The sequence below is a fragment of the Ciconia boyciana genome, chromosome 5 (assembly GCF_034638445.1).
Source record: "Ciconia boyciana chromosome 5, ASM3463844v1, whole genome shotgun sequence".
Classification (NCBI taxonomy): Eukaryota; Metazoa; Chordata; class Aves; order Ciconiiformes; family Ciconiidae; genus Ciconia; species Ciconia boyciana.
The window spans coordinates 34,334,981-34,350,845 of NC_132938.1; the positions used below are offsets into that span (position 1 = coordinate 34,334,981).

The 15,865-nt window shown below is 40.4% G+C and overlaps 1 protein-coding gene across 2 annotated transcripts in view; it reads right to left on the minus strand.

The window, feature by feature from the left end:
- Window positions 1-15,865, minus strand: part of MTUS1 (microtubule associated scaffold protein 1) — a 127,829-nt gene that overhangs the window by 84,124 nt on the left and 27,840 nt on the right. For both annotated transcript variants that reach the window (XM_072862217.1, XM_072862216.1), the window contains exons 2-3: window positions 6,043-8,273; window positions 3,580-3,763 (exon numbers count right to left, since the gene is read on the minus strand). In XM_072862217.1, the coding sequence (XP_072718318.1) occupies window positions 3,580-3,763; window positions 6,043-8,094 (2,236 nt within the window). In that variant the 5' untranslated portion in view covers window positions 8,095-8,273. The remainder of the gene's footprint in view (window positions 1-3,579; window positions 3,764-6,042; window positions 8,274-15,865) is intronic.

Below are 15,865 nucleotides of genomic sequence, written 5' to 3' on the forward strand. Positions count from 1 at the left end.
GTAAACTATTTATATCCCTATTTTACACTGTTCAAACACAATTCAAACAATTTCCTGTGGCTCAAACTGTCACAGTGTTTCCATCCAACTACATGGGTGGTAGCATGCAGTTGCTGGGGCAGGCTGACAGTAGAACAACTTGGAGTGACATTCCATGGGACGACCAAATCTCCTTGGCTTCTCCAGTCCCCTTCCACCCCCTCCCTTCAAGTGAGAGAAAGACATGACTCTTCCCAAACCATAATACCTCAACTATTAGCAGGCTATTAATCCTCCACAGTGGTTAGGTACCTCCAATTAGAAGGCTGTGGGCATTTGCTGGGAACGAAAACAATAGTCGCCTTCATTTCTGGACTGGTTCAAAGTCCTGAACCAGGGCTACAAAATTACACACGCCTTCCAGTAAGAACCAGGTAACTCAAACACGTTATTCTGTGCCTTGAATTCTAATAAATGTTTTCGCTAATAGAAAACTAACATACCAAAAGGCATACTGCCTGCCATTAAGTACTACAGAAATCTACGCACACCACCATGGAAAAATTAGCTGTAGAGAGCTAAGATTTTTGTTCAAGTATATGATTGCAAGTCATTCTCTCTTATGGAGGAATAGAGACAAACAGTTACAGAAATCATTTTGAGGCGTCTAGCTTGCAACTGTGACGCCATTTCTAGATTTGTTGCAGAAATTAGGCTTCACCATTTCAAACACCACTTCGGTACACTGAATCAAGTTAGGCTCACCTTTTAGAGAACCAATTTCTAATTCATCAAAAACTCCATGTTTCAGCCAGGATACACCAATACTTGTGAACAGTGGCCAGCAACGTTTTTTTATTTCAAAATAGTTATTTCTAGCTTACCGTGCTCTGCAAATAACCTCACAAAAATATAATGCTTGAGATATGAGTTTTCCTCTCCTTCTACTGTCTTCTGTCTTAGAAGACATGCTTCCAATTGGGTTAGTGCTTTACCACTGAAAACTTACAGTTTACATTTACAAGTGAAAAAAAAATTACCAAAATCTTAACTCCTGTCAAGTTGCAAGGATCTTATAATTGGTGTTTTATACAGGGCATTTTTTTCTTTTATTTCTTGGTTGTAGGGGAGTTTCCTGCTTCCCACTCAAAATGGTAGTGCATTATACAATTCACTGCTCACAAGCTCTTAATTATTCTAGGAATGATACATATACTAATACATTTTGGACAGACAGCCTACTTCTCTCCGTCAACATACACATAGAGACATGACATAGAGCTATACCATCACTCCTCTTGTTCAGAGTATTTAATGGACTCACTACACTGATTTGTCTTCCTGCCCAATAATCCAAATACAGCCAGCAACTGGTTAAGAATTAGCTGCATTTATGTTAGTACCTCAGGAAGCAACAAGGTCGTTAGGATTTGGACATTTTTAAGATTCAGCTTGACAAATGCCTGAACAACCTAGTCTGAATTCAGTGCTGACCCAGTTACAGGCAAAGGGGGCTGGACTAGGTGACCTCCAGAAGTCCTTTCCGTCCTGGATTTAGCTAGTCTGTCTGTAGTCTGGAGAAATCCTGACAGCAAACAACTGTGCAGCTACTGAGTTATTTATCTGTGCTGCTGGAATTATATCAAGGCACAAGTTTAATACCAAAGTGTTCAAATGACTTCACTGGAAAAAATAGTTATTCCCTACAGGAAGGCTTTAGCTAAAACGGGTAACTGGGTTTGGTTTACAAGCTGCCACTTGGCCACAGTAAGTGTATGTACACTTTTACTTCAAAAACTTTTAAAACAGATGGGGTAAGCAGCAGTGGATAGGGTTTTACCTGAAAGGTGTGGTCGCATAATACAGCGGGGCTTTGGTAGCAATACCAAGTAACTCCTACCTTTCCCCACCCTTGCTTCTCCCACCCTGTACTCCCATCCTCTGATTTGCATCAGTATTATGTTTAACAGGGAGCAAGCAACCACGTTTAAGAAATCCCTTGGCAAGGGATGGGGAAGTTAACCTGATACAGTCTAATGCATCAAACAGTCTAATGCATCAAATCCTACTTTGTAGCACCAAAACACTGTATAAGCAAAACAAAGGGTAAGATGTGCTAGGAACAGCGAGCATTGGTGGGGAGGTTGGGGAAAGGGCATGAAAAAAATTCTTCTCATGGGCAGCATTTAAGTCCCAGTCTCATCAGATCACAGCATGAGTTTGAAACCTTGAGGTGCTGCTTTCATGCTTTTACCTTAAGCAGCCTTTTTCCAACAGGAAAACATTTGAAAGGTATTCTACTGTCTACCGTAATTTCAACATACAATGAGAGTTAAGGAGTGACAGTTCTAGCTAAAAAAACCTGGGGAGTAAAGGTTTTTATTTTCAACAGCAAATGACTTCTGCTTCTGAAAATACATCTGATTTTTTTTATGAAGGGAAGAAGTTAGTCCTATGACCCAGCCATGCTTACATTTACTTCTACTGATGGCGTCATAAATCTACTCTTGTTTAATAATCTAAGGGACAAATATACATCTATATCTATCTCAGTTTACAGATAGAAAAGCTCTAAATTGGTATTTAGAGAGGTGACGAGTCTTCCACGAAATTGGTAGCTTACAGATAAGTACCTAGTTCACTGAGCAAGTTGCTCACATTACCAAGGATCAAGTCAGAGAACAGCCTATATCCACTTTCTTTGAGGGATTCATCCTATAAAGGACTACAGATACAGATTTTATCACGCTTCACCACCTGTATATAATTAAGAGGAGTACTTTGGACTGTTTTATAATCTTAGATTGAGTGGGTTAAAAAAAAGAACAAACAGGTTTTACTGGGTATAGCTGGGTGTGCACACTTTCCAAATTGCAGTGTACTGTAGTGTAGTCATTTATAGCCAGGCTACCTTTGCCATTAGCTACATTGCCACACTTAGTTAAAAAAGCATATAACCTACAAGAGCATTTCTGAATCTCTACAGTACAGTTACAGAATGTAGTGTCCAGTCACCAGATCTGAACAGCAGACTACAGGCCAGTTTTGAGATTCCCCCCCTGCCCTTGGTATTAATCAGTCTGAGCTTAATTAGCAGCTCAAGCAGTAGTCTCTCCTTTGATTATATTCTCCCCTTTCTAGAAGCTATAGAGCTGTACCAAAATTAGGTTGGACAAAATATGCTATGTCCTGAAATAAGGGCTTATTCCCATTGGGATAGCATACAGTTGCTTATTGTAAATGCTTTGTACCTGAGCTCTGTGTTTTCTCCTCTTCACTTCTACATCTTTCGAGTAATTTTAGTTATAATTCTGCAAAGTACTGTTATATAATGAAACTATAAATAATAATATTTAAATATTGTCTCTAATAGCACCACACCCTCCTAAACACATTCCTTACAAGATGAGATTTTACAATGATGGGGTGTAACCTGCCCTCTCCCCCATATTAGCCATTTGCGATTTAGATAGAATCATATTTAGCACTAAAAATACAGCTCTGTACCATCCTAAAAGTTCTGTCAGAAAGTACATTAAATGATATCTTTACCAGTTTCTTAAAATTAAATGGTAGTATTCCAGTGAAAAATTCTCTTACCAGAGCTTGATGACAGAACCGCTCCTTTGTGAGAAGGTGTTTTAATTGCGCAGATAGTTTTATTTTCACATCCTCTCTTCAAGGGCAACACAAATGGCTTGGGAGCCGATACACTTCGTAGCGTGATTGGGCTTTTCTTCGGTATGTTTTTCCCTTGTGTTGTCTCATCTTTCACAGAAGGCATCTGTAAAAAAAAAAAAAAACCACCACAAAACAAAACACAAAACCACAAAAAACAAAACAAACAAAACCAGAAACAAACACCCCCCCAAATAAACCCAAACCAAAAAAAAAAAACCCAACCACACACCACCACTGTGAGAAGCTGACGATCTCCCTTTCCAGCATCTGTAATGAAATACTGACCACACAGGTAAGGGATATGCTTAGCTGTTTGCTGTCACATTGTCCACATCTGCAGTTCAGAACCTCAAGAATCATCTAAATGCCCCTCAGCAGGGCAATACTATAAGTTTGAAGCTAATCACTGGTAATGACAAACACACTAAAGAGGTTACAGAGATCATTTTAAATCAGTTTCTTCCTCCCCAAACTCTAAGTAAGCCATTCAATTACATGACTGCACCTAATCTCAACATGAATTCTTTACCAGCCCTTCCAATAGGTTTCCTGGTCTAGGTCTCAAGTTACAACACAGAAACAGCTTAAAATCTTTCACCTTCAGGTGCCATAGACAAAATATAAATTCAGGAGTGGATCCAGGACAGGTTTAAAATAACTGGTTTCTATGTAGCACTCATTCAGCTTTCATAGAGAATTCTTGCTCCAGTTAAGATAGGCACTAATTCATGACCACTCATGCTGTAAAGTTAAGGCTATAAAGGTAAATTCGTAAGAATGTACAGATCTTCATATGCTTTTCTGTGGCTCCAGCTGATATGCAGCAATTTGGTCATATTAATGCACTTTTCACTTTTGACTCCAATCCTCACCTTCATTTTCAGAAGTTAATCTGTACTTTTCAGGAGAACACTTAAGTTTAGTCCAGCTGACTAGTCTACTGCACATTTTATACAAATTGCTCTATGGATTTTCCAGGTACCAGCAGAACAATTAGTATCACAAAGGTTTCCATCTTGGCAACAGGGCAAGTTAAAAGCATTCCCTCCAACCCTTGGCACCAAAAGGAAGGAGTGAAGCAGAACCCAAGCTCTGAAAGACTTTAGAATTAAAACAGACCATCCTTGCTTTCACGTTAATTTAGGTTTTCAAGTTAAATTAATTTCTATATAAATAAATAATATTCTTTATTAATTTCTTCTGTAATGTTTAAAAAATGGATAGCTGCTTCTGTTTTACCTTACTAAACTTTACTGGAGTTTTTCTGGCAAATCAGTAAAGCCTGACAAAAATTCAGACAACAGCAGTTTTACTGATATCAGCTGCTGCGTCCGTTTCACTGATTTAACATAAGCTGTTGAACCCACAAGCGAACAACAGGAGGGACTCCATATAGCATCAAGACTCCAACTCTGCCTCCCTACCGTGCCTCCCGAGATCTCGGTTGACCCAGCCCCGAAGCTCTTCCCTTCTGTCTCACTATTCCTTTTCTTTTAACCTTCTCTCAGAGTATTTGAAAGCAGCACGTTTCTCCTGACAGGCAGCTGACTCGTCCAAAGATTATTTCCCAACCAACCAGCACACGCATACCTCCCGGCCAGGAAGTTTGCACCTTCCAGCTGGCTGACTGCCCAAAACCAGGTATATGCCCTCCGCATGAGAAATATTTCCTGGCTACTCTTAACTACTCTAATGAGTCCCAGTTCTTTCAAATAAACAAAGTCCCAAATTATTCAAAGCAGACAGTTAAATTAAGGTGTTTAAAAAAAACCAAAAAAAACCAAAAAACACGCTTGACCAACTTGTTGGTCTTGGGGTTTTGTGTGAATTAATATTATTGCTAATATATGCATAGCATTTCTGTAAGTAAATTTTAAAAGGGTAATTTAGTTCTAAAACATGTTTTGAAAGGAAAACAAAATACTGAAAACAGCAATTTCTCTCCAATGTTTATTTAAAGTTACAGCACCACTAGAATTATCTTGATAAAAGTGCATATTAAAAGCTGTGTTTAGAAAGACCTTATCAAGTTATGCTATGCAATTTTACCAGTTTGACTAAATCAAGACTTGTTTCCTTTTATTAGAAATCTTACCAACTGCATTGTCTTAAAAAGTCTTTACAAAAAAGATTTTTATACCATGGAATAAGATGAAGGCTGAAGACACTAAATAGCACTGGATGCCAAGTGCAACCAGTTTGTAAAACTGTACTTCTTCATTCCGTTTATTAGGGGAAGACTTTACCTCAGAAATCAACACTGCAGTTACATTTGTCGACACAAAACCCATTCCACAATTTCCACGCAGCACTGCGCAACGCAGAATTCCCTCTTTCAAATGTACAAAACACATAACTAAGTACGTAAAGAAAAAAGCTTACCAAAGGAACAGAGTGCAGGTCAAATGTTTTGTTTGCCACATCTTTTAACAAGGCTGCTTCCAGAAGAATTCCCATGTTGCTGTTTTGCTCTTTCTCACCTCCAGACAGACAGATGCTTTGAGCACAGGGCTGCATTAAAGAGTTTGAGCTTTCCATTTTATCATTCAGCATCTCTTTCGAGTTCTCTACACACGCTGGAAGCGCAGCAGAAACTGAGGAGCATGCCGAATGGGTAGAGCTTGCTTTGCCAATGTCTTCCGGATTCTGCTTTAACACAGGTGGCTTTGAAGCCTTGTGGGAAGTGTTTCTGGGACGTGTTGTGGCATGTACGACTTGGCTAGTGAAGAGGTGTTTGTTAAGATGTAGCTTATGGGACTTATTCACAGGTAATTCCACTTTAGTATCTTTATCTAGATCTATTTTCTTTTTCAGCACTTTCACAGAGGGGGACAGTTGCCTCGGGGAAGCAACCAGTGAAGACGAGGAGACAGCTGACAGCTGGGGGGACTGGGGAGACTGTTTTAATGCTGCACTGTCTCTTGACTGTAGCACAGGCCTAGACATAACCTTTGGCTTAACATTTTTGAAATTAGGTTTGGGAAAACTAACAATCTCCGATTTCTTTGCTTTGGTTATCGTTGACACAATAGGAGACCTGCCCACTGGTTTTCCTGCAGTTTGACCTGAACTGGCTTTAAGCAAAGGCCTTCTATTATGCCCTCCTACAAACACCTCATTTGGTCTTAGTTTAGGAGACTTGTCTCCAAGTTCTGCCAAAGCTGAAACAGAAAAAGTTGTATTTTTCGATTGTTCTTTAGGGGTTGAAGTACATAGAGCTGAATCGCTTTCATCAGCCATAGGACTGAAGACCACAAAAGTTGCTTCGCATTTCAGCTCAGGCATAACAGTCCTCTTCAATTTTGGTACACTGCAAGATATGAAAGAGGTGCTGTGCATATCCTGAAGAGCAGCATTTCCAGAGACAGTTTGTTCTTTGGTTAAAGGTTCACTGGTTTTCTTTGATACTTGTTCTCCATCCATTTTATCTACTGGAAGAAGGTGCACTTTATTTACAGGACTATCCCTGCATGTTTCAGCATTAGAATTCCCAGTTTCATCATGGTCAGGGGTATCCTGCAAGGATTTCACTTGGTCATCTTCATTAATATTAACGCATGGTGATAATGCATCTCGCATATAAGGATCTGTACATCCAGCAGCTAGTTTTACAGACTGTGCTTCTGTTTCCTCTGATTCTTTATCAGTCTTGTTAGCGTTTTTTAGATAGTCTTTGACACCTGCAGAGACAGGACGATATACTTCAAGGTCTGAATAGGCATCTGGGCTTTCTGAAGCCACTATCATAGAGGAGAAGTTAGGCGTGCTTTCTGAGATTGTTCTGTCAACTTTCTCTCTCGTACACACTTCAGAAGAGATTAGCGTTTCCCTCAGATGCATATCTTCATTTTGATCAGTTCCCAGAGTTTCACCTATAACATTAGTAACATCCAATGTGCTCAGGTGGCAGCATGCCCCATCCTTTATCAGGGACTGTGTGTTCTGCTCTGAAGCAGGAAGAGGCAATACATGCTTAGAGTCAGTCTGACTGTAAGGCACCGATTGTTTGATGCTCTGATTTTCCACTTTTGCCATAGCAACGTTACCTTTCAGTAAGTTTGTTGTTTCTTTCAAGTCACAGTTCAAAGGATACACATAAGTCTGTTCAGCCGCAGAAGACTTGCACGCAGCATCTGCATCTCCCAACAAAGTTCCTGTGCAGTTGTATTTACCAAGTGTCTTCTGCAGATGAAGTGCTTCAATACACTGCTGTTTTAAAAGAATACTTCTGAAGTCACTCTTATTTTCAACAGTGTCGTCTTCACGCTCAGTCACCATATTTTGGTCAGTTGAATTGCCGTGTATCTTGGTGGCACAATTCTTTGAGGAAGGTGTAGCTCTGTCACATGCATAGTTATTTCCATTTTCATCCCTTATAAGTAAGGAAGACTTCAAGCCATTCTTTGCTTTGTCATCTGACTTTTCAACATTCATTTTAAAGGCTAAATTTCAAACTATTTTCATTTTATACTTATTTAAAATCCCAGAGAATGCAGATTCTTCTGAACTTTGCAGAAAAAAAACCAGCTTTTGCCTGGAACGCATCAACTGTCCTCAAAGATATTTAAAAAGTAGTCCTTTGTTTTCATGTTTCCCAAGAGGATTCAAAAGTTCTGAAATTGAAAAGAAATTAAAAACAATTGGCCAAACCAGGATTTTAAAACAGCAAGCATTCTTAAGCTATTAGTCTTTGAATCAAGTGCAGCCATTTTGACTGACTTCCTTAAGGAAATTAGGCTTTTGCAATGATGCCGTTCGTGCACATTTACCTTCACAAGCCATTTCTGTTTCCCTGACTGCCAAGCAACTTTTGAACCCTTTGGTCAGCTGCAATCAAGTGTGACTTTAGGGTTGCATTCTCAGATACTTGGCTTGCTTGGCTTCCACACAAGCAAAGGAACAACCCAAAAGATTTGGCTCCTTTACAGGAAAAAAGTATCTGAGGGGCTCCATGACAGAATAAACCATTACTTTTCCCTCTTCCAATAGCAGATACTCAACAAAAGGGCATGGTTCCTCACACAGTGTGTAGTCAAGCTATGAAGCTTCTTACTGCACAGTGCTTGAAAGCCAAAAGCTTACATAGGCTCAAACACAAGCAGGTAAGAGCCATGTAAGAAAAGTCTGTCCAAAACCAAATACCAAACTAACTCAAGAAGCTCTCAGTCACAAGCTGCAAGCAGCTAGGAGAAGTCCAGGGAAGAATCACTACATGCTCATCCTGTTTTAATACTCTTCACTCAGCATTCAGCCCTGGTTACTGCTGGAGGTGGGACACAGTGTTAGGTGCATCTTCAGTCTGACCATGTCTGGTCATGCGTATGTTCTTATGTACAAGTTTGCATGAAGACAGGAAATTAAGAGATATTTAAATTGTAATAACGATTAAATACTGCTGTATAAGCTCAGGTCTAGAACAGACACCAGAGCAGCAACCTAAGAGCAACACTAAGAATCCCAGTGAAGAAAATCTTCAGTGCTCATCCCTTGACGCACATTGCAAAGAGCAGTAACAACCCCAGACAGCAGTTTTTCTCTGCACTGAAGGTCTTTTTCCTGCCTTTCAAGGAAGTAATGCACAGCAGAGGCAGCTCAAGACCTTCAAAGAGTTGTCTTAAGACATCTGAGCTGAAATAAAGAGAAGACAGGAAGGTTCATAATCATCAGCTCTGGGGTTACACCAGTATACTACCCCAGTGCTGCTGGGATAGCCAACAGGTAGGTGCACATGGGACCTCTTCAGAGTCACTGGAGAGCAATTCCCTATATAGCAACAGCCTCCATCTTCTATGAAGTTGACACAAGACTAGGCAAGTGGGGAAACAATCCCAGTGTCCCCTCCAGCAGAGCAGAGCCACATATCCTCACCCAAAACCCTACAGAAGCAGAAAGGCGGGGGGGAACCCCCCCAAAAAACCTAAAGAAGAGCCCTTGCAATATATAAGGACAAGTTACTAGCAAGCACTAAGACTGCACCCAGGTATCAAAATCACATGGACATGAATGAGAGAGAAGATCCAAACTATTCAAAGCAGATAGATGACCTCCATAGCACGACTCCATATGAAAGGCTCCTAGTACCAGAAATTAGACCAGAGGTAGGAAGAACTTCAGATTTATAAGATATGGTTGCAGTGGGGTGGGGGATCTGGCAGGAAGAAGGGTCACTTTCAGAGCAGTAACATCTAAATGGGGACGGACAGAGTTCAGTGGATCCAACAAGGGAATCGGGGTGAAGATGCATTCACGGACAAAGTTCAGCTTCCCAACTGAAGAACAGAGAAATTGGATAGATGTTGACACCATCACACGTCTGGAGTGACAGATTCCACTCTCCAATCAAGGAGCAGGAAGGAGGAGGACACTTGCCATCAAAAACAATGAGCAAACAGGTCAGTGGTGTTTAACTAAAATGCAGACACCAGAGTGTGGTGTCCTCAAATGAGGATACTGATATAATGACATATTTGAAATTTGGTGGGAAGAAAGCAGCAGGACACAAACATCAGGATTAAGTATATAGGATGGACAGAATAATGCACGCTAATATGAGAATTATATTAAAGCCTGAAATTATTTGACTGCAAGTTAACCACAATAAGTAGTGGAGCCTCTACAGACTAAAAATCCAGAGCTAACAGAAAAACAGAAAATATCTGATCTGCACTATCAACTGTCTCAACTAAGGTGACAGTACTGGTTGCAATACACTGAGACAGGTCAAGGAGGCTACAACATCAGAAATAATAATAATAATAATAATAATGGGAGATTTCCGCTATCTCGATGTTCATTAGGCACATTGAAGAACAATTCCCTGATCATATTTTTGTACAGGAATCAATTACTGCTTTGGGAAACAAGTTTGCCATGACAAGAGAAGCAACTCTTGATTTGTTCTCTAACAAAGAAATTTAAATCCTCACAGAACTCATATAAACCATTCTGGAAACCACAACAGTGGAAAAAACCCCAAATACTTATGAACAAATCTTTGGAAAGTGTAAATAAAGCCAGCGCACTAAGTAGTGAAAGGTAAGTTACTAAAAGCAAGAATGCATCATTCAAAAAGCTGACATTTTTCTTTAAACCTTATTTTCTTCAGCTGGAAACACAGCTTAAATAACTAGATTCTAAATAAATCCTTTTTCATACCAATGAAAAGTATAAAGCTTTCCAGACAGGCTGTGGGGCCCATCAACAGTTTTGAGTACAAAAGCAGCGCTCAAATTAAGACCATTCTAGAACTGCAGGAATTTACATGCTTACTATGGACCAACTGGAGTGGCTTCTGGCCCACAACCTTGTCTTTACATGGCACTTTAAAGATCTGTCTAAGACTGAGGGTAGGAAGACCATGGAACACGGAAATGAACAAGCTCCTGAGATCAGACAGCACCCTCCTCTGCCCCCCCTTCCTTCCCCAAGATGAAATTACTTGACTAGCTTAAAATTTCCTGGTTCCTTAAGGCTAGTCTAGATCTTTTGCCTACCCACTATTATTCAATCCCTATAGAAGCATGAACAATTTCAGTATCCTCATTTTCATCTTCCATTAGGAAATGTAAAGCAGATTCAAGAGTTCTTCCAAAAAAAAGTCTTCCCTGGAGGCAGGGCAAGAACCTGTCCTGAATAATCTTCCATTGATTTAAGTCAATCACAGAATCAACTGCTGAAAAATATTTGGAAACTTTGCTTTCATTTTTGTTTTGACACATTAAAACTAGTTTCTACTTGTCTGGAGACTAGCCCATAACACAGCTTGCTCACCTAGTCACGCAACAAAAACGTGAGATTCCATTTTGATTCAGCATTAGCTCAGATCCAACCAGCAGTCTTTACCTCTTTCAAGAGCTTTCTCACTGCAGAAAACAGGGAACTTCAATATGCCAAGACTTAGCAAGACTGAGATCCCAAGAATTTCAAGAATGACATGTCAGCTTACAGCATGCATAGCTAATAATGCCAAAATTTGAAACAACACAGGCAGCTAAGTAAACCTTGATCCAATCAATGCTGAAGAAGCTCCAAGAAAAATAAACGTAGTTTTGAGACTGAGTAGAGAAATGAGGAAGGGCTTTAAAGTTGCATATACAAATGTGTACATGTACGTATAGAAGTCTGCTCACTCAGCGCTCTGGACTTTCACATAACCAGAGAATATACTGTAATAAGCCACTGATTCAACTATTTTTAAAGCAAATTTTCACTTTAGTAATCAGTACTTTCATGAGCAACTAGCCAACTTCAAATACAGCTTCATATGCACACTTCGAGTCCTAAAAGTGTCCTGCATAAAAAGTGAGGTATGCCTAAGGATTAACTATAGTGTATAAAAACCTGTAACCTAAATGAATAATAGTCCTCAAAAAATTGACATTCTGTAACTCTGCTGGTACTAATATGTTCATCAGACTTATGAGAACGCTTCCTGGTGATGAGAAATTCTTTAGATTTAAGACCTGCCATAGGAGGCTGAACGAAAAATTAACCTCAGCCAGCATCTCCTCCACCGGAGTGGTCAGTAGCAGATGCACAGACCCCACAGTTGCCCTTCCCAAGAACATTCCTTCCCAAGAATACACTGTTCCTGGCAACTAATGACTTGGGGAATTCTCTAAACTAAATACTACTAATAAACTCGCTTTGAGTTTGTCTTTCATCAGCAAGCATTATGCACGCCTGGCCTCCACAACACCCTACAGTGCAGTGCGAAAAAGTTCAGCTGCTTTGTGCCTTCAGTAAAGCTCAGCTTGCCAAATTTCAGTTGTATATTTCAAGTGCTTACACACTGCAAAAAAAGTCTCAGTTATCAGAGCTCTAAGCCTTCCCCTTCCTCATCAGATGTAAGAGCCTGGGGTAACAGAAGCATCACTTTGAAAAAACCAGAAAGGAGCTTGGCAAGCAGATTCTCCTAAACGAAGAGATCAGCTGCCAGCAGGTCCGTATCCAGGAGAAATACACTACAACACGCAGAACAGGGCTCAGAGCAAGATCTTGTCACTTCCACTAACCTACAAGGAGTGTCCAGGGGTGTGCTGTAGAAGGGCAGAGGGACAGTGACTCGTTCAGTGCTGGGCAAACAGGAATCAAAACCATATCAATTACAATAGATAATTCAAGCTACAAGTTTACAAATTACTACAAGAATGCAAGTCAGTTTGTGTTAGTGTCACAACACAGACAGTCATAATTTACACTTTTCCTTGTACGCCATCTGGAACTCTGTTCTTTCACCCACACCATCACACAGCGTTTACTCAAACCCATCAGCTATGTTTGTGCAGCCTGTATGAAGGGGGGGATGAATCTGAAAGGAGAGGGTGTGCCCAGACATGCAGGAAGGCACTCTAGAAGTGCTCTAATCAACTGAACAGGCTTTGATACAAGAAAAAATGCATCATCAGCATCTCTATTTCAGCAGAAAACCATATTACATAGTCACGATTACCACAGTCACCGAAGTCAGAAACCATTTAAGGCATTTCATCTGTCAACATATTACACTACAATCAGTTTACCTGACCATGTTCTGGAACATAACACAATCACACAAGTCTGACTTTTTCAGCACGTACACCTGAAGGCAGAGATGGCGGCATCCAGGAGGGAGTCTGCAGCGACCAAGCATCCCTCCCAACATGCTCTGTCCAGTGTTGCTCACACATATTCCATCAGAAATCACTGGGAAAACACACAATTTCAGGTAATGCTGCATTTGCACAGAATCGTGATTTCAGAGCTCCCTGTGCAACCTCAGTAATGTCACATCCTGAATGTGAATTAGCCTGTTGCCAAGCTAATTCAAACTATTAGAAGAGAGGATGGAGTTAAGCTCCTAAAACAATTTCACCCAAACATTTATAACATTACAAGTACAACATACTCCTATAAGTTAATTACATGAAGTGCTCATATGCTAGTGGCATTGCTTGCTTAAGAACACACAGCATCATCAATGCTGGCACTGTGACAGTAGTGTTTATAAAAGAAACCCACACCCCACAGGGTAGCTAAGTGACATCTGTATGCTTTACTCAAACCCATGTTAAAAGTCAAAATTAACGCGAGACACTTGCTACGGTAAGCAGAGATAACGTGCAAGTTACGTTTGCAAGCAATCATGCAGACATGTTTGACTGAAGGAGTAGTATCACCTTCACAGGCATGAACCATCAGGTTTTGCCTCCTACTTGGCTATTTGCCAGCCCGCTTCAAGACTGAAGCGCCAGCATAACATACAAGTGATAGTAACCAAGGAGCATGAATTTTAAGCAGTTAAATATTGGCACTAAGGTATGGAAAAAGTAAAGTGGAAAGGCAATTGAGCATACAGCTGCAAAAATCAGGCATCCTTAAGTTGCATGAGAGGTGCTGACTTCCTGTAAGATGTTCAAACCATGACACAGCACCATCAGCCGACCCCAAAACATATGACTGCTCATGGTAACAGGTACATCTACCCTCATAGCTTGCTCCTACTAGTGACTAAATGGTTGTCTAAGAGACAGCATGCCAGCACTTTCCCCAAACTGACGGCCTCCAGTGATCCAGTTGTCAGATCATTGGTTCAACGGAAAGCTTCAACTGCTTTTGGACCCTTCTTTTCCTTGCCCATAGTCACTGCTTTCCTAAGACGAAAAGTCATATCTATTTAATTGTTGATAAACTCTGGCCGTCCTCGTTGGCCTGTCTTCAAGGATGTTAGGCTGTTGTCTCCATCTTCAAGTTCAGACTATTATTTGTAAGCACATAATACACTCAGACATTCCAATGGATTTATTCAGTGTCTTGATAACACAGTTTTTCTTCCTTTAATAACTGCCAACTTCTGATTCTTATTGTAAGGCAAGTTCCAGGAGAACTCTCTATTCAGAAGTAGAAGACTGGCCCAGTGACTTTTCTTAAAAGTACATTAAGTCCATCTTTTACTTAGATAACCAAGATACTTGAAAACGGTGTCTAGAAATGGCATCTAGTATTTTGGGGATTTGGAGGTGCAACCCCCTAGATCAGGAAGTCCTGCAATTGCACATGCCTTTCCTCCACTCTGTTTTACAGCACCTGACAAGATGAAACTCACAGAAGTAACAGAGATAAGCATACGCATGCCAGTGACAAATACTAGCTATTAAGACAGCGCAAGTAAGCAAGTGTACTTTATTATTTGAGATTAAGTGCATGATCAAACAAAATCAAAGCTACCTATTTGAATGTGCAGATGAGAATACCAACAAGCCTCTCGCCTGGATATTCCAGCACTCTCTTACGACTTAATCAGACTCTCATTCGTAGCTTCATTAAGACAGCATTCATTGCTAAAAGTGGCACAGGCTACTCACGGGGTTTTCAAAGTATGGTGCAGTACACAACTGCACACATGGTCAGTTATACACTCAGTGTCCTGGTTTCGGCTGGGATAGAGTTAATTTTCTTCCTAGTAGCTGGTATAGTGCTGTGCTTTGGATTTTAGTATGAGAATAATATTGATAACACACTGATGTTTTGGCTGTCGCTAAGCAGTATTTACATTGGTCAAGGACTTTTTTTTTTTCTTTCCCCTTCAGCTCCCCATGCTCTGCCAGGTGCCCAAGAAATGGGAGGGGGCACAGCCAGGATAGTTGATCCAAACTGGCCAAAGGGCTATTCCATACCATATGATGTCATGCCCAGTATATAAACTGGGGGAGTTGGCCGGGGGGTAGCAATCACTGCTCAGGGACTGGCTGGGCGTTGGTCAGCGGGTGGTGAGCACTTGTATAATTTTTTTTTTTTCCCCCCCTTTTTTCCCCTCCCTTGGGTTTTGTTCCTCTCTCTCTCCCGTTGTTTTCCTTCTCATTATAATTCATTATTATTATTATTTTGTTCCAATTATTAAACTGTTCTTATCTTAACCCATGAGTTTTCTTACTTTTGCTCTTCCAATTCTCTCCCCCATCCCACTGGGGGGGGGGAAGTGAGTGAGCGGCTGCATGGTGCTTAGCTGCTGGCTGGGGCTAAACCACAACACTTAGTTATTCATTTATCTATTGCCATCACAAACAAAGGCTGTGCATGGTTTTCCATGAGATCAATATTCAGTCTGTTACTCTTTAGAAACTCTTAAGAATGACATTAAGTTATTACTTTCTGGTTAAATTCATTATCAACTTTTCTGGAAGATGCTTTGGGGTTTTTTTTTTTTGCTATTTTATCACAACTAAAT